Raw genomic sequence first — 26,315 nt, forward strand, 5'->3', positions numbered from 1 at the left:
CTAGTGAAACTGTAACAAGGATATGAGCTTCACCCCAACAGACACAGCGGTTTAACAGAATTCAGTGTTGCCTGTGAAGAATCATTTCAAGAAACAATATGTTCTGGAGATCTCAAAGTGAAAGAGCTATAACATTTAAAACCCTCTTTGAAGATGCAACACAGCACTTCACATGACATATTTAAGAACTGCTCAGACACCAATGGCACGATACACATCAAGGCTCAAAACCATAAAACCAAAGACAGGTCAGTATAAGATACTTCAGGTTATTTTTAACATAGAGCATCAGGGAAGGACAGAATGCATCCATGAACACAGCAATCATGCTAAGTATATTATTACTTTCAAACACGCTGTGAAGCTTAACATAGTAAAGAGCAGTCTGCCACCTCACTTTTAGCTTTTGCCACTCGCTATTTGGATTTATCTTTAGTTAGCAAGTAAACCATCATCTCTAGGTAACAGCACATACTAATAAAGTAGCAACAGATTAACTCTATAGGTTTCAAGCAGAGATCAACAGGATCTTCCTCTACCTCCAAGTTTTCTGAGGTACATCATTGTTGCTGCCATTCCAACTCTGCCCCTATTAGGACAACTGAAGCTCCTGAAATGCTGAATCAGTGGGTTACAATTCATGAGGCCAAACCTCTATTGTTGCTTCCTCTCTATATATCCAACACGTTATTCTTCTATACTTAAAGCATGGTGTCCCTAAAACACTGGAATGTCCCATCTGAACTGAATATGTATAGTATTAGATCCTGTGAGGCCAGTGAAGCTGTGAGGAAGTGCAGAAAAGGTAGAAGTGAAGGTCTGAGCCTAATAGGAAGCATATCATAAGAATGCCATCACAGTAAACACAATCATTTTTATTACACACATGTACTTTTGACTTTAGTTTCTCAGCTGAATGTGTCACTTTAAATGCACCAGTTCCGTGATGTCAGTCACCACAGTGGAACAGGAAAATTTATTTTGCTAGGTTTGAGTTTGCACTTTCTGACTAGTCACAGAAAAGATCCTTTGAGTTTACCTGGGACAGATCCTCTGAGAGAGATATCACTCTGCAGCTTGGTTGGGCTGCTGGCAGAACAGGATTTGAAACTGGTTGCGATTCCAGTTCAGCCATAAGCATTGGACCACGACTTGTATCTGCATCTCCAAGAATTTCTGCTGAGAGAGAAAAATAAAGAGAAAAAAATTTCCTCATGAGCTGGAGTAATAATCTCCTGGTCAACTCATGTGGCAGGATGTGGAGCCTTTCAAGATTCAACAATGGGACATGCGACGTTAAAGAGAATTATTTCCTCCTTAGATGGCTCATTGTATATCCCTTAAATTGTTCTTGTGGGGAAAAAAAGAAATAAGAAATACTTGTCTGTGGAAATTGAAAAAAATAAATCAGCTTTATCATCTGTAGATTTGTAACATGGCAAGCATTTATGATAGCTTCAAAGCTGTATAGTTCATCATAGCATTATATGCTTAATGAGCTTTATCACACATATTGGAAAGAGATTGGAAAGACTTCTTCATGAAAATGTTTCACTATTGTATGAATGAAAGGAAACCTGTATATAGTCTTTTTAAAGGGATAATTTGCTATATAATCCAGCATTTATCATGCTTTTGCAGCCTGCAAGCATGTAAAGCATCTTTATGAAAAATGTACTGACAGCTCATGAACTAACTTTAGCCTTCTGCTATCATACAGAGCCAAAGAATGAATTTTAAGCCTAATTAACTATAATCATTGCTTAATTAACTGTAATTATTGTTCACTTTAAGACATGTGCCACATTTCATTTGCATGTTGGTTTTTATATCCATGACTTTAAGCACTGAACACAAGGATTTATAAACGAAAGACTGATCATCAAGATGCTGTTATATACCTGCATGAGCAACACCTGCTCCATCATACAAATAGACATCGTGTTTCCATAATACAAATAAAAACTGGTCACACAATCTCCAGAATTCTTACAGATATATCTGTGAGTGACTCATTCTGACAGAGAAACTGAGTATCCACTGCAAGGTTATATGTATAGAGATATACACCCTGAAATAGGTGGACTTTCACACCTGTTGGTGTAATGATTATTTCATTTTACCCCTAAAAATAATTATCAAATAAAATGATGGACCTGCATTGTAACTGTTGTGGCTATCAGGAAATAATAGCTCCTAGTTCTGACTTGCAACAGACTGGAGGACATGCAATCTCACATACCAGTGGACAGATAAAAAAAGATTTGGAAGAAAAGTGGAAACAATCACAGATCATTCCTTCCACCCTCCACCACCCTCCACCCCAAGAACAGATTGTTTCCTATTCAGTGTTGACTTCACTATCAAAAGGACTTGGAAACAAGGTTTTCTGTTCCTCCCTGGTATGAAAACACTCTTGTCTTGAAAGGAGATCCTAGCTTTTCTTCAATGTTATTTCCTTCGCAATATCAATGAATACCGTGTTGTGAGTTCAGAGGTGGGGAGGGAGGGAAGCCAAGTTAAAAGTCATCAGAATGCAACAGAACTGCCTGGGATTATTACACATTATGTAAAAGCACAGGGCATTCCCCTATTGTAGTTAGTCCAGGGCACTTGCCTCCTCTCAAAAAAATATTACAACAGAAAAAATACTAGAAGATTTAGAGAGATGAGCATAAAAAACTACAAGAGAAACACACTGCTTCTAGATTATCATTACATGCAGGAATTGGTTTTGAAAAGTGTTAGATATTTACAGGACAGACAAATTGAATAAATTTTAAAAATAGATACAGAGGAGATACAAAATTGTTATGTCAGATACAGCTATGGACAGTCAGGGTAAGAAGGAAATATCCCTAGTAGACAGGTTCTCCCATTAATGTAACTCTTTATATGATCCCGAGCACTGTTAGAGACTTACCGCAGATTGATCTAGATCACTCATTTATCCCTACATCACAGTTCTTAATGCTGACTGTCCCTTAACAATACAGTGTTAAACAAGTGACTTGGAGAAATGTCTTATGCCAGGGACCCTAATATCATTGACCTCCAAACAACGTTTAACAAACTACTCTCAAGTAAAAGTTTGATAAGATATAACATACCAGAACATATTTTCAAGGCTCGCAGTGGTGTAGCTGGTCCAAAACATTAGGTGACAGCCAGCTTAAAAAGCTTACTCTCTCTGTAACCAGCTCAAAACTAAGCAAATACTCTTATTTCTCTGAGCTTATTTTTGCCACATGTTGAAAACATTTAATTTCAATCCACTTCCTACTGGTCAAGGCACGATAATGTGACATATGCTTCTCTTGTCAAGTTTATAAATGCAAATTAAAAGGACATAAAAACAGCTGTTTGATTGCTTTAGTTTACAAAACTTTTGATGAATCACTGCAACCACATTTGTGTTGTAACAGTTTAATAATTATTTCAGTTTATTCATATTTAAAACCACAGTCAACAAAACAAAGAGTTTCTACATGCTTGCAGCAGTTTAATTAAGCAAGTATAGAAGTACCTTTTCATATAACAATAGAGAAAAACTGGGATGAAAAATAAGGGAGAGGAAGGATGGGCCATTAGTTACAGCACTTAAACTGAAAAGAAATAAATTAATTTTCCTGGTTTACACAGCAACTTATCCCTGCACTACTTCGTACAAGCCTCAGCTACCCATCTGGGAGAAAAAAAAATTTCCATATTTTTAGAGGAATATATGATGCTAAAAATATATTACCAATTATGAAACACTGCAGTATCATCTTGACTGAGTGATAAAAACAATGAGGAGGTGTGCTGTGCAAGGGGACAGAGAGAAGCAGCTTAAACTGCCAGTGTTAATACCCGTCCTAGGGAAACCAACTTCAGAATGGCCAAACTAAGTGTTTGGGAAATGAATTTGACTTAAAAGAATAAAATACCTACTTTACAAGTCAACTTTGGTATAGGCAAGTGGGTATTTGTCATGATTTTTGTTCAAATTGTAGAATATTACAGACAAAGAAGAGTGAAGACAAGGCTTTAGTTAAATCCAGTTCTCAGAAAAGGAATGCTACTAATTTCATTGCAGCAATTGCCTGTAGATTTTTTATTTTGGATTTTGAACATATTCTCTGAAATTATTTCAGATACTGTTACAGAAAATCCTCAGAGTCCACATAAATATCACAGAGAAGAAATAGTACCTCCAATTTGGGCAAGCTGCCCTGGCGATGGAGAACGGAAACCCCGGTGTGGCCTGCTCTCAGAAGACCGAGCAGTTGGATGGTCCATATAAACTGAATGTCCCACTAGGATTCTCTCTGCTGCTCTGGTCAGCCTCGGTCTTTGACCTTCACTCAGCTCCCCAACACTATCATCAGAATCCTACATAGAACAGCCACATCAGAACAGCAGGTATAAAAAAACCCAATGTATTTCTTCCAAAACCAGACATTGTTATCTAATTACATTAACCCTTAAACCGTACATAAACCTATGTCTGTACTATTAGCATTGAATAAAGAAAACTGAAACTGAGTAGGTATCATCTAACTGGGTCTGAAAGTAAGATCTCCATTTATCAGTACTGGACAGAAAAGAATCATTTACAGTCAAACAACATCACTTATTTTCTTAGTGGTATCCCAACAAGATCAGGATCTAAGTTATATTTTCAGCACATGAATTCTTTAATGTTACACATATAGCCACTGTTGACTGCCTGACCTTGTAACATTAGAAGCATCTAAAAGCTATTGACTCTGTTGTATAGCATGTCATACAAAATGTTCAATTTTTAAGTAGGTTTGGATGGCACTTAAAATAGGGATGGTTCCTGGATTCTGACTTTCAAAGCTGCAGAGAATGAACAGTTTGCTTCTATGCAGGAAAACAGGTTGAATAAACTTACACACATGTGCACAGTGTCATTCTAAGGCAATATTAGTAACATCTAGGAGAATATTCTTTCTCTTATAAATGAGAAGGTATGCTTGCACACCTTGCCAGAATCTCACAGCTGTTTATTAGTGTCTGGTATGGACAGACTGAGTGGTCCGTGACTATGGGAAAGGGAAAAAGCAAATTAGAGATGCATCTGTAATTGGCGGTGCTGATGAGAAAATGTCACTACAATTACAGTCAGACTCAGAGCTGACACTGTAGAAAGCTTTTCACTAAGTCCATCCACCAGAGCTCATTAAGCAAAATAAAGACAGACAAAAGAACAGTTAAGGAGACGAGTGAAGTTAGCAATTATCTAGACTAAACTGACCAAGACAGAAGGAAGAAACTGCATATGCACCAATAAAAATCACAAAAAGCAAGATCTTCTGTAAATAAAGGTGTTCATGAACCATATTGCAGTATTCAAAGTTCACCTCCTTTAAACATTCCTCCAGCTATGTCAGTTAGAATAGATGCTGAGTCCAAACTACTATTTTCCACAAAGAAAATACTTAGATGTGTGACAAAAAATTACTTCTGTCCTTTGTGATGCAGATAGTTAAATTTTTCTGTTAGTCTGTTTTTTCTTGCCAACTGAATACGAGTATTTTGAGGTTTTGTTCCAAGATCAGTATCAACAGCATGTGCAAAAGCACACATAAACATTTGCTGAGTTATCCTTTGTACCTCCCAAAAACACTCATATGGCTGTTAAGTGCAGTGAACTTGTACTGTTAAAAATACCAAGTATACTGCCAAAGTGACATAAAACTTGCCTGGTATTCAAAATGACAGGACAAATCTAGTACACTGGAAGAGTCACATACACACCTTGAAAACTATGTACATGTGATACCATGCATAGCTAACTTGTTTATAACACTTCACCTTCAGCGTTTTTAAAAAGTTTTACACAAGAACATAGCCAACAGAAGTGAGATCACTTCCAGCAGGGAATGAAGTTATGAACCTGTCCTATAGCCAACAGGAAGGATAAGCTTGAAATATTTTAAAACTACTATTTTATCACTTCAAAACTACTGTACTGGAAGGAAAAGGACTCTAAGTTACCTCCAAATGGTACATTCCTTCTTGTGCAGCAACAGGTGCTTGATTTAATTTGGCTAAAAGAGTCAGGACAGGATCCCTGGGATAGCCTTTATCCAGTCTTCTCACCACTTGCCCTTCACTGGGAGGATCATAATCCTAAAATAAAGAAACAAAATCCACATAATACATGATTCAAAACTGGGTTTTGTAGGAACTTGAATCATTCTTACTTTGGTTCACAACTATGCTTTTTTCTTTTAAGCTGTTAGAGTTTCCACATTGAGAACTTGTGCCATGAAAATCTAGGCATTTAACAATAAGCAAACTGACAACACACTGCTTTCTCCTTCTACCCACAGACATGCAGTCTTTATTTGTTACCTAAGACTGCAAAACTTAGAGAAGAACAAGGTCCTTTAGGCCTCCAAAGTTCAGGGAAACAGTTAAATCCTCACACATACTGGTTGCTAGCAACGATCTGGCTGCTGAGCTGCTCTCACTAGCAAGGATTTAGCTTCCTCAACCAGAGAACCTAGTTTGAGGACAAAGAACTATTGGAAAGTTACAATCCGGTTGACAAAGAGAAGGAGGAACATCTTAGCAAGTAAGCTTTCTAACCTGATGAAGAGAACTTTAATTTAGATTCACCTGATAAGAGTCTTAAGCCCAGAGTTTAAGAAAGGAAGTGTGGCAAACAGAGGAGGCATCTAAAGGGAAACCCACAAAAGGAATTTTTATAATCTTGATCAAGAGGGAGGGCATTCTCCTCAGGTGCCTATACACTCACATGGCAAAGTCTGGACAACAGACAGAAAGACCTGCAAGTTCAGGGCACAGTCTCACAACTGTGACATGAATGTAATCACGGGTAATAGATGGAAAAGTATGCACAGGTGAAGCATGGCCATGTACAGGTAGAATTGTTTAGGAAGGATAGGCAGGGGAAAAAAAAGTAGACTCCTACTCTAGGACATTTAAACTTTGCATTGTTGAGATTGGAAGGGACCTCTGGAGATTGCCTAGTTCAATGCGATTGCTCAAGACAGCACCTTTTCCAATGTCTGGCCACCCCCAGAGTAAAAACATTTCTCACGTTTAAAAAGGAATTTCCTGAATTTCAAACTGTGTCCACTGCCTCCTGTCTTTCACTGGGTACCACTCAGGACAGTCTGGCTCTGTCTTCCTTACTTCTTTCCACCAGGTATTTATACACGTCAGTAAGATCCCCCCACTGAGCTTTCTCTTCTCCAGGCTAAAGGATCCAAGAAGGTCTCTCAGTGTAACAGATGGACCAATCCCTTAATCATTTTCGTAGTCATTTGCTGGACTCACTCCAGTAAATCCTTATCTTTCTTGTACTGGAGAGCCCATAACTGGACACAATACTCCAAATGCTTTCTCACCAGTACTGAGTAAAGAGGAAGGACCACCTCCCTTGACCTGGCAATGCTCTTCCCAACGCACCAAAGGATGGTAGTGGCCTTCTTTGCCATAAGGGCACACTGCTGGCCCATGTTCAACCTCTCCACCAGGATCCCCAGGTTCTTTTCTGCAAAGCTGCTTTCCAGCCCATCAACCCCCAGCATGTACTGGTGCATGGAGTTGCTTCTCCTTGGGTGCAGGACATGACATTTCTCCTCGCTGAACTTAACTGAGATGCCCGTCAGCCCATTTCTCTAGCCCAGTGAGGTCCCTCTGAATGGTGGCACAACCCTCTGGTGTATCAACCAGTTTTGTATCATCTCCAAACTTGCTGATGATGCAGTCTGTCCCATCGTCTAAGTCATTACTGAACATGTTAAACAGCACTGGCACTAGTACTGACCCCTGGCATACACCACTAGTGACTGGCCTCCAGCTGGACTTTGTGCCACTGACCACAACCCTTTCAGCCCCGTAGCTCAGCCAATTTTCAGTCCCAGGTCAAAACATTCCTTGAATTCACAGACCTCCATGTGCCCATCAATGGTCTGAGTCAGGACCAGAGGGGAAAGAAACACCAGGGATGTTGTGGACAGGGTCTGCTTCAGAGCACCTGACCAACAGAAAGTAAGAGGAGGTTTTCTACAAAACACTAACAGGAGTCTGATGATTGCAGGTCTTCATCCTCAAGGCAGATTTCAACTATCTGAGCATCTTCCAGAAGAGCCATACAGCATTGTGAAGGCAGGCCAGGAATATTTTAGAAATCCCTTTGGAATTCCCTTCCAAACAATACTATTACAATGTCACTATCAATTTTTTTATTCTTTCATAAAGAAAACAGTTTGGTTTAAGCACAGAATTATTCTACCTGATACTATCATTTATATATAATATAAATATATATGATAGAATATATATAATATATAATATTATATAAATATATGTCATATAAATAATATATAGCTGTGTCATATATGCCAAGAGGCATTACAAAAAGTCAAAGAGTGAAAGGCCAGGCATTTGAGGAAAAGTGTTAAAAGAGAAAGGGAATGGAGAATACCTTGACTTAAGAGGTCTCCAGGACAACAGACTAAAGCAGACGTCAGATAAGAAACTATACTGAAGTTTTAAGCAGCTTTAAGTAACTCCAGACTCAGCTAATCTACTTTAATAATTTAAGCACACAAGCAATTAAAAGACAGCTCAAAGCTGAAACAGCTCAGAGCATAACAATGTTCTGTTCTGTTTAAGATGTCTTAAAACTAAAAACAATAAAGAAATGAAAATGCGTACTAGCTATCTCTCACCTACAGAGGTCTATAAATCGACTTTTTTTAAAAATATAAATTAGTTTGTATAATGTGGTTTTTTTCTTTGTAGCTCTGAAATTCTAACATTCTTTGTAAGTGCACAGTTTAAAAGCATACATTTAAGAAGTTTGTAAGTGAAAATGCTTAAAGCACATCCAATTTATCAAGATGCTCAAGGTAGAACACCACACTAACTCTGTCTCCTTGTGAAGCATTTCCTTACCATTTCATTGGCATCTCGTAAAGTACTGGTTAAGCTCTCAGGAACATTTGGAAGAGACAGTCCTCCTTCTGCTAAGGCTGAAAAATATTTTGTTACCAATACTAAAAAACATGCAAGTTATATGAAAGAAAGCCAAGGCCACATTCTTTAATAATTGCAACACAGTGCTTTAGAAAAGTCGGGAATTCCTACTGCCGGATGTGTATTATAAAGACGTATTTTCAGCTTCCAAGACAATTGCTCTTACACTTTGCTCTCAATAATTACACGGTACTTATGCAAGACAGTCCCAATTATTTTCCAAGTTGATCTTATGACAAAAGAGCAGATCTAAACTTTTTTCATTAGTAAGCAGAAGCATTTTGTTCAGAGGCAAGAAAAAGAGCAATGAGGTCTCTTAAATCCAAAACCATGACCTGAAAGTTAATGACCAGGTTCAAGTTTGCAGTTTTATCAGAAAATGTATGAAATGTAACTTCAGCAGACTGGAAGAGAATTTTACAAAGAAAAAGATTAATCCAAATTCTAATTTCCACAAATAGTTAGTTACCTCCTGCAGCTAGCATCTGTCCATAGCTGAAGAGTACCTCTCCTTCTGAGATGGGTCTGTCTGCAGTCTCTGTTTCAGTGAGGGTAAGGCTGCTTTCCTGCATGGACTGCCCAGAACTAACTGTAGGCACAGGTGATGGAACCTGTGGATTGCTTGGAAGTGATTCGAAGGGCCTTGCTGACAACTGCTGAGATGGTAAAATCAAGGCCTCTGGTTCCTCATCATTAGCCACTGACATCTCACTGTAATGTAAGAATATGCATTATGAATACACCAAAATGCGTTGCACAGTATAGACTAAAGTCTTAAATCAATACTGAAAAGAAATTAATTTGCAAGTATTTTTTCAAATGAAAGAGCACAGCATTTTACAGAAGTCTGAGAATCAACATGGTTAAACAACATTATTAATTAATTTCCGGTTTTAACTAAAATTTACTATGTGTATTCCCATTGAGGTAATAGAAAAAATAAAATGCTGATAACACAATATTTCATTGTCACTACATTTATTACTGGCAGGTGTAACAATACGAGTTTACTAAGCAAAATACTCAGCAGGACAGTAAATAAGGACTGATAAATCCTGAGAAAGGTCCCGATTTCACATTTTTCTCTAAAATATAAGTCAAGCAATTGAAAAAAAGAATCTTGGCTTATCTCAATGCATCCTGACATATACATTAAGTGTTTTTTCTACTGACTTTTTGAGGATATATGTAGAAAGAATACACGTATTCATTTTAAGAAATGAAAAAACTGTGAAGCTTGTTCAACTCACACAGCCTTGGGATGGAACGGTTCTTCAGGAAAAGGACTGGGTTTCTCTTCTTCCAGAGGAAGTTCTGCATCATCCCATGGGTTTGGAGGCTTTGGACTTTCCATTTTGGCAGCTGTGGAGACCCGTTCTGAGGCAGGAGGGCTTGGTGTGGTTGTTCTGGGAGGCGTATTGACAGGGGTAACCACAGGTGTGCCAACGTGACCAGCGGCAGCTGGAATCTCAACTGTGTGAAGTCAAATTTCAGATCAGAAAGAAAAGCAGGAAGTAAGTCTCAGACAGAGAGCTAGTCAGTTCTACTAAGAACTTGTAGCTTTTGTGATACCTTTTGGTAGTTATGGAGACAAGACTAGATGAAGACCAGTTTCTTTTAAGTGCAGTGTTGGAATCTGAAGGAGCTAGAATAAAACCTTAATTGCTTGCTTCCTTTAATAAGGGAGACTGCTCTTCATTTTAAAAACTAAGCTGCTTTACTTGGAGAGTGTAAATTTGGCTTAATTAACATTAGAAACACAAGAAGGAGCAAAAGACAGCTATTTTTCTGATGTGAAAAAGTGTGGAGGGGCTGGGAGGGATGGAAATCACACAGACCACAGAAATGTGCATTAAGTTTGAAAATAAAACTGTTACCAGATAAAAGATGTTTGCTTTTTATACGAATTAGCCCATAATTTTTGTACTACATGAGTTCCCACTTGAATTATAGCCTCAAGAATATTTATCCTGAGAGATAACATGTCTTTGAAGAAGAAAATTAAAGGCAGTAGATTAAAGCATATTTGCTACTTCTAAACTTCAATTATTATTTTCACTACCTGTTTCTTTAATTTTTTCATGTTTGCGAACATCCCCACTCATTTCTGTAAGAGATGGAGAAGACTCTGGAGTTTTGACTGGAGGCAATTCTTTTTCTGAAGGTGGTGTTTGTGGTGGTGTGGCCTGGGGTGTTGGCAATGGAGTAGGCACAAGAGGGTCCTGAGGGGAAAAAAAAAAAGTAACCACAGTTATTATCTCAATGCAAAATTCCTATCTTGCAAGTATCCCCAGAGATAGCTGAGAAAGAGAGATAGAAAGGCAGGTTATCACGGAACAGGAAGAGTTGTTGCTTAGATACATGTTTCACGGATCTAACTCCTCCATCTAAACATAAAGTTGCATCAGGCTAAAAGGTATGCCTGGACAAAATAAATTAAAACCCAGTAAATTATACATTGGAAACCATTATGTATAGACTAGAATATACTCTCTCAGTTGGAAGGGACCTACAGTGATCATCTAGACGAAGAGTTAAATCATATTGTTAAGGGCATTGTGTAAATGCCTCTTAAACACTGACAGGCTTGGGGTATTGACCACCTCTCTAGGAAGCCTGTTCCAGTATTTGACCACCCTCTCGGTAAAGAAATGCTTCCGAATGTCCAGTCTAAATATGAATTACATGATTATATGAATTTTACTAAACATTTGATACAATGTTAAGCAAGAAAATATTTTGTGACGTGGATCAAACTGATTCAGTATGATAATTTTATGGTAAGAGAATCGGCTAAAGGGAAGATTAAAAACAAAGCAATAGCCAGGACAGTAAAGCACTAAAATAAGCACATAGTTGTGATGTTGCTTAAAAAATGACTGTGATGGAGACAAGTCTGACAAGCAAGTATGATGGTTGTCATTTAGCCTGCTATGGAGGAATATGACGGACCTTTCCAGGTTTTTTCCAGCCCTGTTATCTGACATTTCATAAAGAAAACAAGATAATGTGGCTAAAGTAAGACTTCCAGGATAATTTCTTAAGAATAAATCCTCGGACTGATGATTTTTATTAAAAATTATTACGGGAAGTGGAACATGCTGACACATTTGGCAGTTTACACACAACTCCATAACACTGTGAACACCAAAGACCTTGATAACTGGGCAGCTGAAGTTCTAGATATGAAACTTCACAGTAAGAAGGGGTAGATCAAGAATGCATAAACTACATATTCAGGACCTTCTACTGAGAGCTGAGCAGAAATGGAAAAAGAAAAAAAAACAACTTATGAATGTACAAATTATCCAAAGGATAACTATTAGCCACAAATGTGGAAAGACTTTAAAAAAATATAATCAGCTACCTGAGATTCCGATAAAGGTGGGAGAGCATAACTACTATAGCACAAGGCACCGAGGAAACCTCATCTTGCATACCACATTATTGTATTAAAATGTCTATTAGCTTATTAGTGTTATCCGTGGTCAAGACCAATCTAAGTTGGAAAACATAAAAGTACTGCCCATCAGCAAGAGTCGAAAAAAAGGTATACATACAGACAATTGTGTTATTTAGCCTAATCAAACAAAGGCTAAAAAGGACAAACCTAATCTCCTTAAGTGCGCAAATGAATATATGTAGTAAGGAGAAAACAACCATTTCAGCTTAAGGACATTTCAGTTTAAACTGGTACGGAAACAAGAAGCCTTAAGAGGGGCATTAGTAGATGTAGAATAGTTATTAGAGGATGTTTCTAAGCATCAGAAGAAGCAGCTACAAAGAACAGTCCTCTTTAACATCATACCCTCCCTAATCTGTAATGGAGTGGAGAAGAGGTCTTTAGATGCAGGATGGCTGTATTTAAGCCTACAGCAGTGAAATGTTCACTTTTGACTACAGAATAATCTGTTGGTTACTTACAGCAGGCACTAGGTAGTATTTCAATCTATATGCACTGTAGCAGAATAGAAGAATTGATCTCACTTTCAACAGACCTTGAATAGTTAGATTGCTAATTTCCACATTCTTCCCAAAGACATTACACAAGACTGTAGCACAGACATGTTTTTATCAAAATAAAAGCCAGCTGTCATTTGATTATCAAAGGAAACAGAGAAAATTATCCTGTATTACAGAAAGCTCTACTAATAATTTAAGCATTTACTGAAAACTACTGAACTCAAAACTTATAAAGAATACTCATTTTTACAGATATTAAAGAATGGCTGCAAGCCTGTAAGACCAAAAATAATATCACTCTCAGCTTCTCTTTCTTCTTATATGAAGAAATTAGTTTCTTCAAATTTCTTCGCGAGAAAGTAGCATAGCTATTTTTATTGAAAATAACATGAGCTATCTTTTGACAACATGAAATTAAGTATCAAGTCTTTCCCTTAGAAATCAGTTTTGTGCTCAGCCTTAAAATAAATATAGCATGTTGCATGCAGCACAAAGGATTTTTTTTTTTTTTTTTTTTTTTTTAAAGTGAAATCGGTTTAATCTTGTTGCTTGCTGGGGTATAATAAGGAATTATCAAAAAATGCAAATGATGCACATTCAGTTCATCAGTCTTTTTTCATCATCTTTGTCTTGCACATAGTTGAACCATCATGCCACAAAGAAATTATCTCTTAGAACTTCAGTGGGAAAACTTAAATAAAACAGACTCTTACCATCATAATCATTGTACTTGGAGGAACATTTGTAGCAGGAACTGTTTGCTGAGCCTGCTTGTTACCCAGCATGGCTGCAATTGTTTCACTGAGAGCTTCGTTTATGAAATGATTTATCATTTCTGAGTCCACAGGCAAACCAGCATTGATAAAGAGTTGAAATCCTCTCCCACCTGCAATTTCAACTGAAAACAAATAAGCATAAAGCACACATCCAGGTCTCACTTGTTAAAATGCATGTACTGTACTGCAGCCACTCATTTTACTCTCTATGAACTTTTTAAACATTCCTTTGCAAAAAGTGATTTTTTTTTTATTATTTTACAGATAAAAAAACAACAGTAGAGAAGCAATTCAGCATCATAAAAGATGGCAGAAGCATAGACAGTGACATCACGGGAGAAATGTATTTATCTCCCATTCTCACACATTTATAAGGGAGGTAACTTTTGATGTATCTATTCACAAAAGAAAGGCAAACAAACATTACAGATTTAGCAAAATGCCAAATCTGATTTAGATGGCCAGTAACAGGAGTTGATCTCTATAGTGGTGTGTTTTATGTGTTCTTTTTCTTCTTTTAGGTAATTTATTTCAGTGGCCTTATGCTTGCTCTGTCTCAGCATAAATTAAAGCATACACTCTTGCATTTTATAGTTTCACTGGTTCAGCATTATCCACTCTTCCGCTCAGGCAACAGCTACCTACACCGCTTTTAAAATTAGCTGAAAATTGAGATAATCCATCTGCTGATGAGAACAATAACTCCTACTTACCAATGTCAGAGGTTACAGACTCACTGTCTTCGCTCTCTGAGGTGCTAATGCTGGGCACTGTTTCTTTCTGAACTGGGTACATCCCACTGATAATTTTTGCCATTATTTCTTGTTCCACCCTAGCAGAATAAAACCCATTTAACTATCAGCAAACACAAAACCACCTGAAAGTATACAAAAGAGCATTCTTGACATAAAATGCAAGGCAGTTCAAAGGAAAAAGGAGAAGGGAAGGGAGAAAACAAAAGGGAAGATATTCTTATGGAGTCATTCCTTCTTCCATATATATTCTCTCGTCACTTTGTTACATTGCAACTCACCAATTTATCAACCTGTTTTCTACAGTTTCTCTCCTTTGAATCAGTTCATCCAAAATATCAGAGGACTGCTGAGGAGCAGAAGCCACTGGAGGAAACAAAGGACCACTGTATTTTGGCGAGGCAACTTTAAACTGTCCATTAAGCTCCAGAAGAGGTTCAAATAATTCTGGAATTTCATCCCTCTCCTCGTCCCGATCCTAATAAATAAGTAGTAAATTAAGTTATGGTACATTTCTGGAAGGCAATGTCACTGAGGTAACCGTCAGATTTTTTTTTTAAGAAACATTTGTAGATGTGTCACAGCACACAAACCACATTCTCCCTTCTTAGTATGTTGTACTTAATTGATACAATTCTAAACTTAGCAAATCATAAATCTGTAGAGGTATAAAGCTATAGGAACTGCTAAGTAAAACATGATTTGGCTCATATTTCCTGCCTGTGCTGCACAGGGCAGGGAGCCAATGGTAATGCTAATACTTGAGAAATTTACTTGTGACATAAGTCAGGTTTCTTTAATATATACTCCAGAAATGCTTCTCCTTTAAACAAAAAAGTTTAGGAAACTTTCTACAGTTACTTGTTGGGTTAGGTGTTTTGGTTTGGGTTAGGTTTTGTTTGGTTTTGGGATTTTTCTTGGAAATTAAAATTTTAACTTTAGTCTCCTGTCTGAAAAGACACATTCCCAAAAGCTAACGAGCATGTAGTCAGTCAAAACTCTAATAAAGCTGCCAGCACTGAAGGCCAGATATTAATAGTTTACACGTATGTTACGTGTATGCTTGCACTTTCATTAACTTCAGCTGCTGAAAGTTAAAAGGTATTTCTGGGTGATCAATTCACAAGATCCTCACAGTCACTTTGAATTTAACCTTAATGTGTTATTTCTAAAAAGTTATGGAAGTTACTCAGTGTGTATTATAATGTTTGACTGTTTCCAAAGATGCCACCCTCCTTTCCCCCACCTGAGCACATACACATCATTAAGAAACTGTAGAAATTTAAGAAACCGTACAAAGCAGACACCAACCTGTCATATCATAACACTTTAGAAATGTCTCGTGATGGATGAGAACCTGCATCCTTCACTCATAATATTAAAAACAAATGTCTCTAATAGTAATATGATTCTCTAAGAAGAAAATTTGGCATGCTAGAAAGAGATGAAGAGCTGAGTGAATTACCAGTGAGAAGTATGCGATGTTGCTTAAAAGAGCTCACTGTAAATCTACATTTACTAAAATTAATCTCCAACACAGTGAAAGGAGAAAATAGTCTTCTTTTCCCTTATAAATTAAATTTACTTTTAACTTATAAAAAAAAGCGGCTACGTATTTTCTATGAATAACAGAACAAATCACTAAACACAGCAAGAACAGAGAAGGAAAAAAAAAAAAGATAGTAACATTTTCCTGTCTCCTTCCCCAACCCAGCATTAATACTCCTCTCCTACCTTAATATACTTTAAAACTGAAAGTCAGATAGGTCCATGATGGGTTATTACAACAAATAGCTACTGGGGAGCGGGATCTTTCTGGATCTTTAAATAGTAATAATTCTTCAAAGAAAAGCTGTAACTTACAAAGCAGGTAAAACAGCATATGTGTATTTGGGTGACAAACAAAGATCTCTAAAACATCCTAGGCGTAGAAATAAGACAGTAAAGTTAAACTCAGAATGGCACTGGATGCCTTGCAAGCTGATAAGCAGTTCATTCTGTTAGGATATATGTATTCGTAACCATTATTCATTCTGACAGCAAATGTAAAGATGTCTTTGTCCAGTGTTTCATTATGCATTTTCTTCTGACTGCATTACTCCATAAATTTTCTTTGATGTTGCCTATTTAATATAATCCTTTCTGAAAGTATGCAAAATACAAACATCTGGATTAAATAAACCAAGTACATATAATAAATCTTATATATATTTAGTAACTGACAAACTTTTGCAGTTCTGCATTTCTAAACTATGTGCAAAAATATTTTATTTTTAATAGTGCACAACCCAAAAGAAAATTATATTCATTTTGAGATGATACATTATCTCTGCTGAAATAAAAAAATAATGTAATAGTCAGTACTTAATTATACAGTTTGAACTTGTACATATATCACCTTGTAGACCAATCCTGAATTATCTGCACTCAATTCTGCATTTTACCTCCTTGGAGACTGTTGAAAATATCTATCATGACTCCCAATCAAAATATGGTATAAATTAGAAAGTCTTTCAGATATGATTGGAATATTAATCACTGTACTTTATGATAAAGTAGCAAGCCAAAATTCTTTTTCCCAAATTACATCCAGATAATTAAAAAAAAGGTTTGAAATTATTAGGTGGTATAGAATAATTTGTTCCATTACCAAACATGCATATGCATAGTATTTTATTAAAGCCATCCAAAATGGATGGATTTCTTCTTGACAGATTTCTAAGGCAATTTTCACAAGCAAGGTCAGGCTGCATTGCAGGTGGTATCTGTGATCTTTTGTCTGAAGAGTTAACATGTAAAAAATCACTGCCCCCAAGAGCATCCATGGGAAATCAGGGTTGCGGAAAATGCATTTACTCTGATCTCTGCAGGTTATATATTTCGCAGTGGTATTCAAAATGGAAGCAAAAATTCTGAGAAACAAGTCCCCACCTTGCAATTAGGGCATCTTCAGAGAGAGCAAAAAGTGTCTCTAATCTTAAATCCTAGTAAGTTTGCTAAAGGTACTGCAGAACGTGGCTGCTCATAAGAGCTGGAAAGTAGACTCAATAAATCTGAGAGTCTGTTCTGGGCTCATGTCAGCTGAGCAAGTTTCTCACTCTGGAATAAGGCAGGGTCCATGCAAGGGCTGGCCTTATGAAACCTTCTGTGCAGAAAGTTGGAACCTACTTTGTTGTAGGTGCAACCACTGATCAAAAATAAAGAAGTATGTAAATCAAAGCTGTAACAGTTTTTTTCTGCTTTATTCCACAGGTGAATTTTCTTACTGTGAACTAAGAGCACCTTAATTCAATTATTTTGGAAGATGGAGCTCTGGGTCTTTAAAAACTAGACAGCAAAGTTGCAATGGGAGAACAAGGCACATCACCTCTTCCCACGGCAGGGCTTGTGTTTTACAAGTTGTGGCACATCGCGTTAGTCCTCAAAACTGTTAAAACTGTTAGGTTATGTGACAAAACATTTGTCTCCACCCACACAAAGGAACGACAACAGGTGGGAGAACAACCTAATACAACAATGGAGCACGCTGACATGGCTGCTCCCAGGGCTGTCATAGGAGAGGGCTCAGCCCCAGAGTCCAGGAGCGAAGCCCAGCAAGATGAGCCCATGGAGGGACCCTCCACATCATCTTTCTTAAGGTTGGGCAGGTGCATTTGGATGAGGTGATGACATGATGACTTCTTATGGGATGCAAGGAAGAGTATTTTGGGATGGTACAACACTTTTTAATGTGGTGTTTACGGGGAGGAACCAGAGGTGTAGAAGGGTTAGGACCGAGGTGGTTTGGAGAGGTACAGGTGTGGGAAAATAGAGGGATAAGGGAACAAAAGTGGCGGGTGAGCATGCTTGCCTGGCCTTGCCCTGTGCTTGATCAGCGCAGGCTGTCCTGTCTCCCCACTAAGTGCCATTTCCAACTATTTTCCTGAGCAGGAGGCCTTCAGGGGATTGCACGTTCAGGTGCCAGAGCTGGGGAGGGCAAGGACCCCAGGCCAGCTACTGGGTACACTGAGTGTCTAACATCAGATACTGGAGGGATCCACACTGCGTGTGTGTATGCCTGGGTACATACATGCACACACACACACATATATGTACATACATACACACGTGCACACGTATATCCCAGACCTCCATCCTGAACTGCTGGAGAGGGGAACAGGATCAGCACATTGGTGCTGTCTAAAAGTGCTGATCTGTGCAGGGGAAAAGAAGAAAAGGAAAAAAAAAAAAGGGGGAAAAGTTAAAAAAAAAAGGGGGAAAGGAAAAAAAAAAGGGGGAAAGGAAAAAAAAAAGGGGGAAAGGAAAAAAAAAAGGGGGAAAGGAAAAAAAAAAGGGGGAAAGGAAAAAAAAAGGGGGAAAGGAAAAAAAAAAGGGGAAAGGAAAAAAAAAAGGGGAAAGGAAAAAAAAAGGGGGAAAGGAAAAAAAAAGGGGGAAAGGAAAAAAAAAGGGGGAAAGGAAAAAAAAGGGGGAAAGGAAAAAAAAGGGGGAAAGGAAAAAAAAGGGGGAAAGGAAAAAAAAGGGGGAAAGGAAAAAAAAGGGGGAAAGGAAAAAAAAGGGGGAAAGGAAAAAAAAGGGGGAAAGGAAAAAAAAGGGGGAAAGAAGAAAAAGGGGGAAAGAAAAAAAAGGGGAAAGAAAAAAAAGGGGAAAGAAAAAAAAGGGGAAAGAAAAAAAAGGGGAAAGAAAAAAAGGGGAAAGAAAAAAAGGGGAAAGAAAAAAAGGGGAAAGAAAAAAAAGGGGAAAGAAAAAAAAGGGGAAAGAAAAAAAAGGGGAAAGAAAAAAAAGGGGAAAGAAAAAAAAGGGGAAAGAAAAAAAAGGGGAAAGAAAAAAAAGGGGAAAGAAAAAAAAGGGGAAAGAAAAAAAAGGGGAAAGAAAAAAAAGGGGAAAGAAAAAAAAGGGGAAAGAAAAAAAAGGGGAAAGAAAAAAAAGGGGAAAGAAAAAAAAGGGGAAAGAAAAAAAAGGGGAAAGAAAAAAAAGGGGAAAGAAAAAAAAGGGGAAAGAAAAAAAAGGGGAAAGAAAAAAAAGGGGAAAGAAAAAAAAGGGGAAAGAAAAAAAAGGGGAAAGAAAAAAAAGGGGAAAGAAAAAAAAGGGGAAAGAAAAAAAAGGGGAAAGAAAAAAAAGGGGAAAGAAAAAAAAGGGGAAAGAAAAAAAAGGGGAAAGAAAAAAAAGGGGAAAGAAAAAAAGGGGAAAGAAAAAAAAGGGGAAAGAAAAAAAAGGGGAAAGAAAAAAAAGGGGAAAGAAAAAAAAGGGGAAAGAAAAAAAAGGGGAAAGAAAAAAAAGGGGAAAGAAAAAAAAGGGGAAAGAAAAAAAAGGGGAAAGAAAAAAAAGGGGAAAGAAAAAAAAGGGGAAAGAAAAAAAAGGGGAAAGAAAAAAAAGGGGAAAGAAAAAAAAGGGGAAAGAAAAAAAAGGGGAAAGAAAAAAAAGGGGAAAGAAAAAAAAGGGGAAAGAAAAAAAAGGGGAAAGAAAAAAAAGGGGAAAGAAAAAAAAGGGGAAAGAAAAAAAAGGGGAAAGAAAAAAAAGGGGAAAGAAAAAAAAGGGGAAAGAAAAAAAAGGGGAAAGAAAAAAAAGGGGAAAGAAAAAAAAGGGGAAAGAAAAAAAAGGGGAAAGAAAAAAAAGGGGAAAGAAAAAAAAGGGGAAAGAAAAAAAAGGAGAAAAGAAAAAAAGGAGAAAAGAAAAAAAGGAGAAAAGAAAAAAAGGAGAAAAGAAAAAAAGGAGAAAAGAAAAAAAGGAGAAAAGAGAAAAAAAGGAGAAAAGGAGATATTTCACACAAATACTTATCCTCTTCAATTCTAACAGAATTAAGTTTTCATAATAAAAAGGGTGTGGGAAAGACAACGAGCTATTTTCCTGTATTTTTATGCACATTTTTTCATGAATCTGAAGCCTCTTTTGTAAGAATAACTTTGCTTTCTTTTGATGTTTTAAACACCCCTGCCACTCCAGAGGTTGATTTTATGCTTCCACATTGTGTTTACCTTGCACATTTTTAAGCATATTGTCTGTATGGTCATAGGCCAAACATATGTTTCACTTGGAACATTTTTTTGGTATTGTGGTTAAAATAGATCCCATTGCCAAAAATAAAAGATAAACGCAATCCAGGAGAAAAATGAAAAGAGAAAATATGAGTAACTATTATTCACGTATAAAAAAATTTAACATTGCAGCTTTTTGTTTAGCTAGATCATAAACCAATTTCTTAAATACCTTTCCTATTTATTTTTATGAAATAAAGCATTTTTGTGCAAACAGAAGAAAAGTTGTCCAAATAGATTTAGCTCCTCCCCTCCAATAACATAAGGTAATTTTGAAACTAAAAATTTCTAATATTCTAATATTTTTATAACAGCTCACTATTGCTCACAATGTGTATTTTTAAAGTTGCTAGTAAAGCAAACTAATCTTCTACATTGTGTTTTTGGTTATGACAGAATAATATAAAATAAATATAAAAATGCTTAAAAGGAAAGGATACATTTTCAATATAGTTACCTGCATGACATCAGTAACATCAATGAAATTAGTTCCCGGAAACTTTGTGTCTTCTTCCTCACTATGTATATCTTCTGGAGTCTTATAAAGATAGATTGAAATTGTTAGGTATTTCATATTGGGGGAAAAAATGCATTAGCAGAAAAATTTCATGACAAGAATGCAATTAAATCACCACTCACTGTCAATAGCCTGAATTCAGAAAAAATGCTTTACCCACCTTAAAAGTTATGAGGAATTTCTTTGCATATCATAAAAAGAGATTATTAGAACTTTTTCTGGTATGCTGACAACTAAAACCTGCTGCTACCAAAGCTAATGGAGTATCTCAACACCAAAAGTTCTAGGGCAATACCTGTAACTCTTCTTAAAAAAAACCAGTAAGACTGAGTATTGTAAAACATAGCACACAAGAGTCTAGAAGTTTCTTAAGCAATTTACTTATGTGCGATTTCTACAATATTATTTAATAATATCATTTTCAGATAATAATCACTATTTTAGTCCAGTCTCTGTCTTATTCAGTGAAGACCTTGACCACAGGAGTCTGGAGGACCTAACTCCTCAAGTCAGAATAGCAGCTAACACACACAGAAAACAGAGGGTACAATAACTGTACACAAATAACCACTGCACCACCGTGCCCTCACACTGTCCAGTCTGTGCAAAGCACAAAACAGAAGTCCACTGGAAGAAACAATATGCCATCCTGCAAACATGTGCCCTAGTTTACAACCTTACCATTCAGCATGCAGCAGTTAACCTTTCAGTTGCACAAAAACCTTCATTACTGCTTAGATTAGATTAAAAATGCTTCTGAAAAGTTATATGGAAAGAGAATAGACTGGCCAGCTCCACACACATCAGGCTACCAGTGAACAGGCTATGCATGCATGCCACTAATCACTCAAGTACAGCCAAGGAGCAGACAGAGGAATGAAGAACATCCTCGCTCGTCATGTCAGAACACTAAAGCCAGTATAAATAAGACAGACATGGCCAAAAAGGGATCACAACTCTTAACAGGACAGAGAAATGTTGTTTTTCTTAGAGTTTTGCTACGGTGATTATTTAATCTTGGAAGAACAGTGTCTTGCTGCAATTTTTCATTTTCTTAACCACATACCTCAAATCATAAATTCTTCAGAATAGTTACTCCATTTTTCCTGGAACTGTCTAATTTCTCTAACTAAAACAAGATAATGAGATAACTTTGTAGTACTTAACATCTTCTTTGTTAAAAAATTTGAATTCACAGACATTTAGACCCATCAATACCTGTATTACAGCATCAACAGGAGGAAGAGCAGGTTCAGAGCCTGGAAGCACATGGTTTACACTCACACTGTCACTTGAAATACTGTCAATATCTACATTTGGTAACACCTAGGACAGAAAAAAGCACCAATCTGAAAATTTATGTATTAGCTTAGCTACTATCGTTGAACTTTTTAGATTCTCTCTTCCACTTGCTACTGAGCCACTAAACTTCAGTGGCCCCATTTTCTCATACTTGTATCTGGTAACAACTTGATGCTGAAAAACAAAATACTGAAACTTACAAAAACTAACCCTGGAAATAATCGCTTCTTTTCTTGCAGTACCTTATCTCTCCTGTTCTCCAACTCCTTGATACTATGTCTTGCCTGTGACAAAAGGTGAATATAACTATTTATATAGTAGATGTGTGTTTGATTTGCAATTTGTTTACACTATGTTGGCCTACAAGCCACTGCGTAGGCTGGTTATTGGCTTCACATTGTGATCTGGTATAGTAAAATAAAAGGATAATAGTATTACAATATAGTTTGTGATAAAGGCATGTCCATTACAGCATCAAAATGCGTTGTGTTTTTTTTTAAGAACAAAGATTTAAATGCTTGCTTAATTCTTTGGAGGGGTGGAAAAAAAATCACCTTAAATGTTTAAGAACTGGGTGAAATAAAAGCAGAATGCATGTGGGTGGAATACAGTGATACAGCAAGGGAACAAACCACATACTACTCTACCAGTATTTAACTTTGAGCTCCATGAATCATTTGTATCTGAAAGGTGTGTGTAGGTGTGTGGACATTCTCAACAATTTGAATCCAAAATAATGAACATGTAAGAAACATTAACTTCCTTGACAACAGACTCATGTAAAAAATTAAAAAAAACCCCAACAACCCACTAGGTAAGGACTGCAATGGTTGATTAATCAGGAGTGATTTCCTTGGGTTGACTAATGCTTGAAACAGAAATCTTAAAGGCCAAAGCAGTTATCCAAGAAAACTGACATTTCTATTAATACTTTTTTATTCCAAGTTTGTTTTGGCTCAAAAATCTCATTAAAAAAAAAAAAGAAAATGTTACATAGAACTATTATACAAACACCCTGCATAGGTGACTTACAGAAGAAACAGTTTTCTATTTTGGTCAAATAATAAAGATAATTGTTAAAATATGAATAAAAATATTAGCATAGCATGACAATTTCTTGGTCCCTCCATTCTACAGGTTTCTACTGCTTACTGAAAACCATTTCCTGATGTCAGTTACTGATGGATGAGACTGTCTTTAGTTACCTTTCATTAAAATAAACAAATAATCATCACTCTTGATACGTACCTGCACGGACAGTTGAGGTGGATCCTTTTTCTCTGATCTCATCTCTATTACAGCTACGTTTGTTTTTTTAATCTCAACTGGTGGTTTTGGTGGCACTTGAGGAAGAGAGGTTGTAACTGTAACAGGGTGCGGTTTACCTATAACTACTTCAGCAGGCTGCAGTGAGATGTCACTAATTTGGGTTTGACCTAAGGACAGTTTAAAAATAATTAAAGATATATATAAATCTCCAAAGTCAGTATATTAATAAATTAATTAAAATTAAATTCTGGGTGTCTGTTTTTCGCATGAAACAGACTGAGACCTCATGCGCAATTATGGACCAATTTAAAAGTTCCCTATTAACACTAGCTAAAGTAGAGTGCTTCACCAGGTACTTTTAAGGCTTTCCCAGCTGAAACTGTAAACTCAACACTGCCATTTTTAAAAATTATTCACTTTTCTTGACTATGGTGACACCTACTGCTGAAAACAAGAATAACAACATTGTATTTGCCATTCAAAATTGCGTATCATGCTTCCCTCACCTCACATTTTCTTAATCATATTCAAGATACTATTACACTTAATATAGCATCCCACAAATTTTTGTTTGACATACCCTTTTTTTAAATTATTATTTATCTTCTTTAACTGCCAATATAATACTAAACCTTCCCAAAACAAGGTCTATATAAAGGTTCTACTGAAGGTCCAAAAATACAGAAGCCATGACAATGAATTTAGTGTGTTTGAGACAATCCTACTGAAATTGTTGGGCTGAAGTCATCGCAAATGTTGAATCCAAGGGCCAATGATTCAGTTCCTGCTTATATGAATACCAAACCTGAAGCCAGAACAAGAACCCTAGAAATGTAAATTGTACCAAAGAAGGTATGTACCGTTAAGCAAATATTTGCTCCGTCAGGGTGTTGCCAGACATCCAGCACAAAGAATGAGGAGAACCAGAACATTTTAAACTGCTCCCTCATGTAGATTTCCCATGAGAAGGGCAGCTGAAAATCCCATGGGCTAGGGCAAATCACTGATTTACTTAAGAAGATGTAAATTGTATTTCCATGAAGTAGCATTAGTTAACCTTCACAAGTCCTCCTGCAGGTTATTTGCTCCTACCTAGTGGAATAGCCATAGGAATTAGGTGACCTTCAAGTGGACCGCAGACAGCAGCCGCATCTCGACTTGGACTGAAGAGATACTGATTTTCTTGGGTAAGTGCATATAAAGGATGCTGTTTCTTAGGGCTGGTAACGACCTTCTGCATGCGAGAAGTCGTCTGTGTTCTTGCTGACTTTACCTTTGTACCTGAAACACGAGCAGATAAACTGTGTGTCATCAACACATACACAAACCCAGTAATATCACACACTCTACTAATTTAAACCCTTCTACTGAAACAATTACAAATTTTTGCTGTGGGATGAAGAGAACAAGGGAGGGACACAGGAAGGGCAGAGTTTAAAAGTGCTAAGTTAGATGTCTCAGTATTGACAGCAACTGAAGGAGTTAAAATTACAACTTTTGAGCATCTGAATCTAGCAAATAAAGGCACAGAAACATGAAGAAAAGGAAACAAGGATGATAACAGGTTGGAATGAAACATATGATTTAGCAGCTAAGAAGAAACCCATGATTTAGGTTTGAAATACAGCATTGGAAGAGCATGCAAGCCTGCCATAAAAAATAAACAGGATAAAAAAATACAGCCAAAATTTCATCTGTTGCTCGTCTGATTAACTGCCTCAATTTTATAAACATGTAGTTTGCCTCCAGCCACAAGACTGACAAGTATGCAACGGAACAGGTATAATCTACAAATTCCTCGTTTAATAACTCACTGCTACTGGAAAGTAAAGCCATAACTAATACCTATAAGTCTTGTCTTACAGGTCAAAGAAGCACTGATTTTTTGGTCCAGTTTTGAAAATCTATTGTTAAATAGCCACCCAGAAGTAATTTGTATGTAACAATGCCTAAGCATATAGCAGAGAAGAACATTTATTGCAATATTGCATTACTCACTATACAGTCATGCAAGGTCTTATGCAACCTATATTCTTTGCAAACAATGGATATTTTTAAGGAAATTATAAACTTTAACCTAAATGGATAAAAACTGCCTGAAACATCCTCAAAAAAGGAGCCAACAATTGTGAAGTGCTTCTACCGCTACTTTGTAGGCATCAGGAAAATGAACCTGGAAAGAATCACACTGGTAACCAACTTCACATCTTTACTACAGCCAAAAAATGTCATCTTACTCCTCTGTTGTTTCCAAACATTACCCTTCCTGTATTAATGGCCAGTTAACACACAGCAGCAAGCAGTTTTTAGCTCTGTTCATATTCAATAGTTTCCTAATTAACTGAAGAATAATGGTCAATGATTATAAAATGTAGGGATAACAAAGATTGATAATGTGACTTTTAACAAATGCAGACAAGTAAGGCAATTCCCTCAAGAGGTGGTATTTTTATACACACAAATTATGGTTATAAGCCTAGGAACAAGAACAGCAAGTGATAACGCTTCAATGAGAACACACAGGTCAGGAAGAAGTGTCTCTGAAAAAGGCTTTAAGGTCATGTTGGATAAGCAACACAATGAGAAATCACAATGGTCAATGGGATAAATGTAATCCTCAGATGTTTCAACAGGATGTCAGTGAGGTGGAGCAGGAGAAGACTTCCATATATGATAATAC

The 26,315-nt window shown here is 36.8% G+C and overlaps 1 protein-coding gene across 7 annotated transcripts in view; it reads right to left on the reverse strand.

Annotated features, from left to right (window-relative positions):
- Positions 1-26,315, reverse strand: part of KIAA0586 (KIAA0586 ortholog) — a 74,120-nt gene that overhangs the window by 28,557 nt on the left and 19,248 nt on the right. For 5 of the 7 annotated variants that reach the window (XR_012622868.1, XM_074821013.1, XM_074821011.1 and 2 more), the window contains 14 exons: positions 24,728-24,916; positions 23,615-23,802; positions 22,283-22,390; positions 21,005-21,085; positions 14,797-14,993; positions 14,477-14,595; positions 13,701-13,885; positions 11,087-11,246; positions 10,275-10,497; positions 9,494-9,735; positions 8,944-9,020; positions 6,007-6,141; positions 4,194-4,374; positions 1,040-1,179 (listed from right to left, as the gene is read on the reverse strand). Coding sequence is in view for 6 of the 7 variants with exons in the window: in XM_074821013.1 (XP_074677114.1) it covers positions 1,040-1,179; positions 4,194-4,374; positions 6,007-6,141; positions 8,944-9,020; positions 9,494-9,735; positions 10,275-10,497; positions 11,087-11,246; positions 13,701-13,885; positions 14,477-14,595; positions 14,797-14,993; positions 21,005-21,085; positions 22,283-22,390; positions 23,615-23,802; positions 24,728-24,916 (2,225 nt within the window). In the remaining variant the exon portion in view is untranslated. The remainder of the gene's footprint in view (positions 1-1,039; positions 1,180-4,193; positions 4,375-6,006; positions 6,142-8,943; positions 9,021-9,493; positions 9,736-10,274; positions 10,498-11,086; positions 11,247-13,700; positions 13,886-14,476; positions 14,596-14,796; positions 14,994-21,004; positions 21,086-22,282; positions 22,391-23,614; positions 23,803-24,727; positions 24,917-26,315) is intronic. The other 2 variants (XM_074821010.1, XM_074821009.1) reach the window with 2 other exon arrangements.

Source organism: Strix aluco, chromosome 4, assembly GCF_031877795.1.
Source record: "Strix aluco isolate bStrAlu1 chromosome 4, bStrAlu1.hap1, whole genome shotgun sequence".
Classification (NCBI taxonomy): Eukaryota; Metazoa; Chordata; class Aves; order Strigiformes; family Strigidae; genus Strix; species Strix aluco.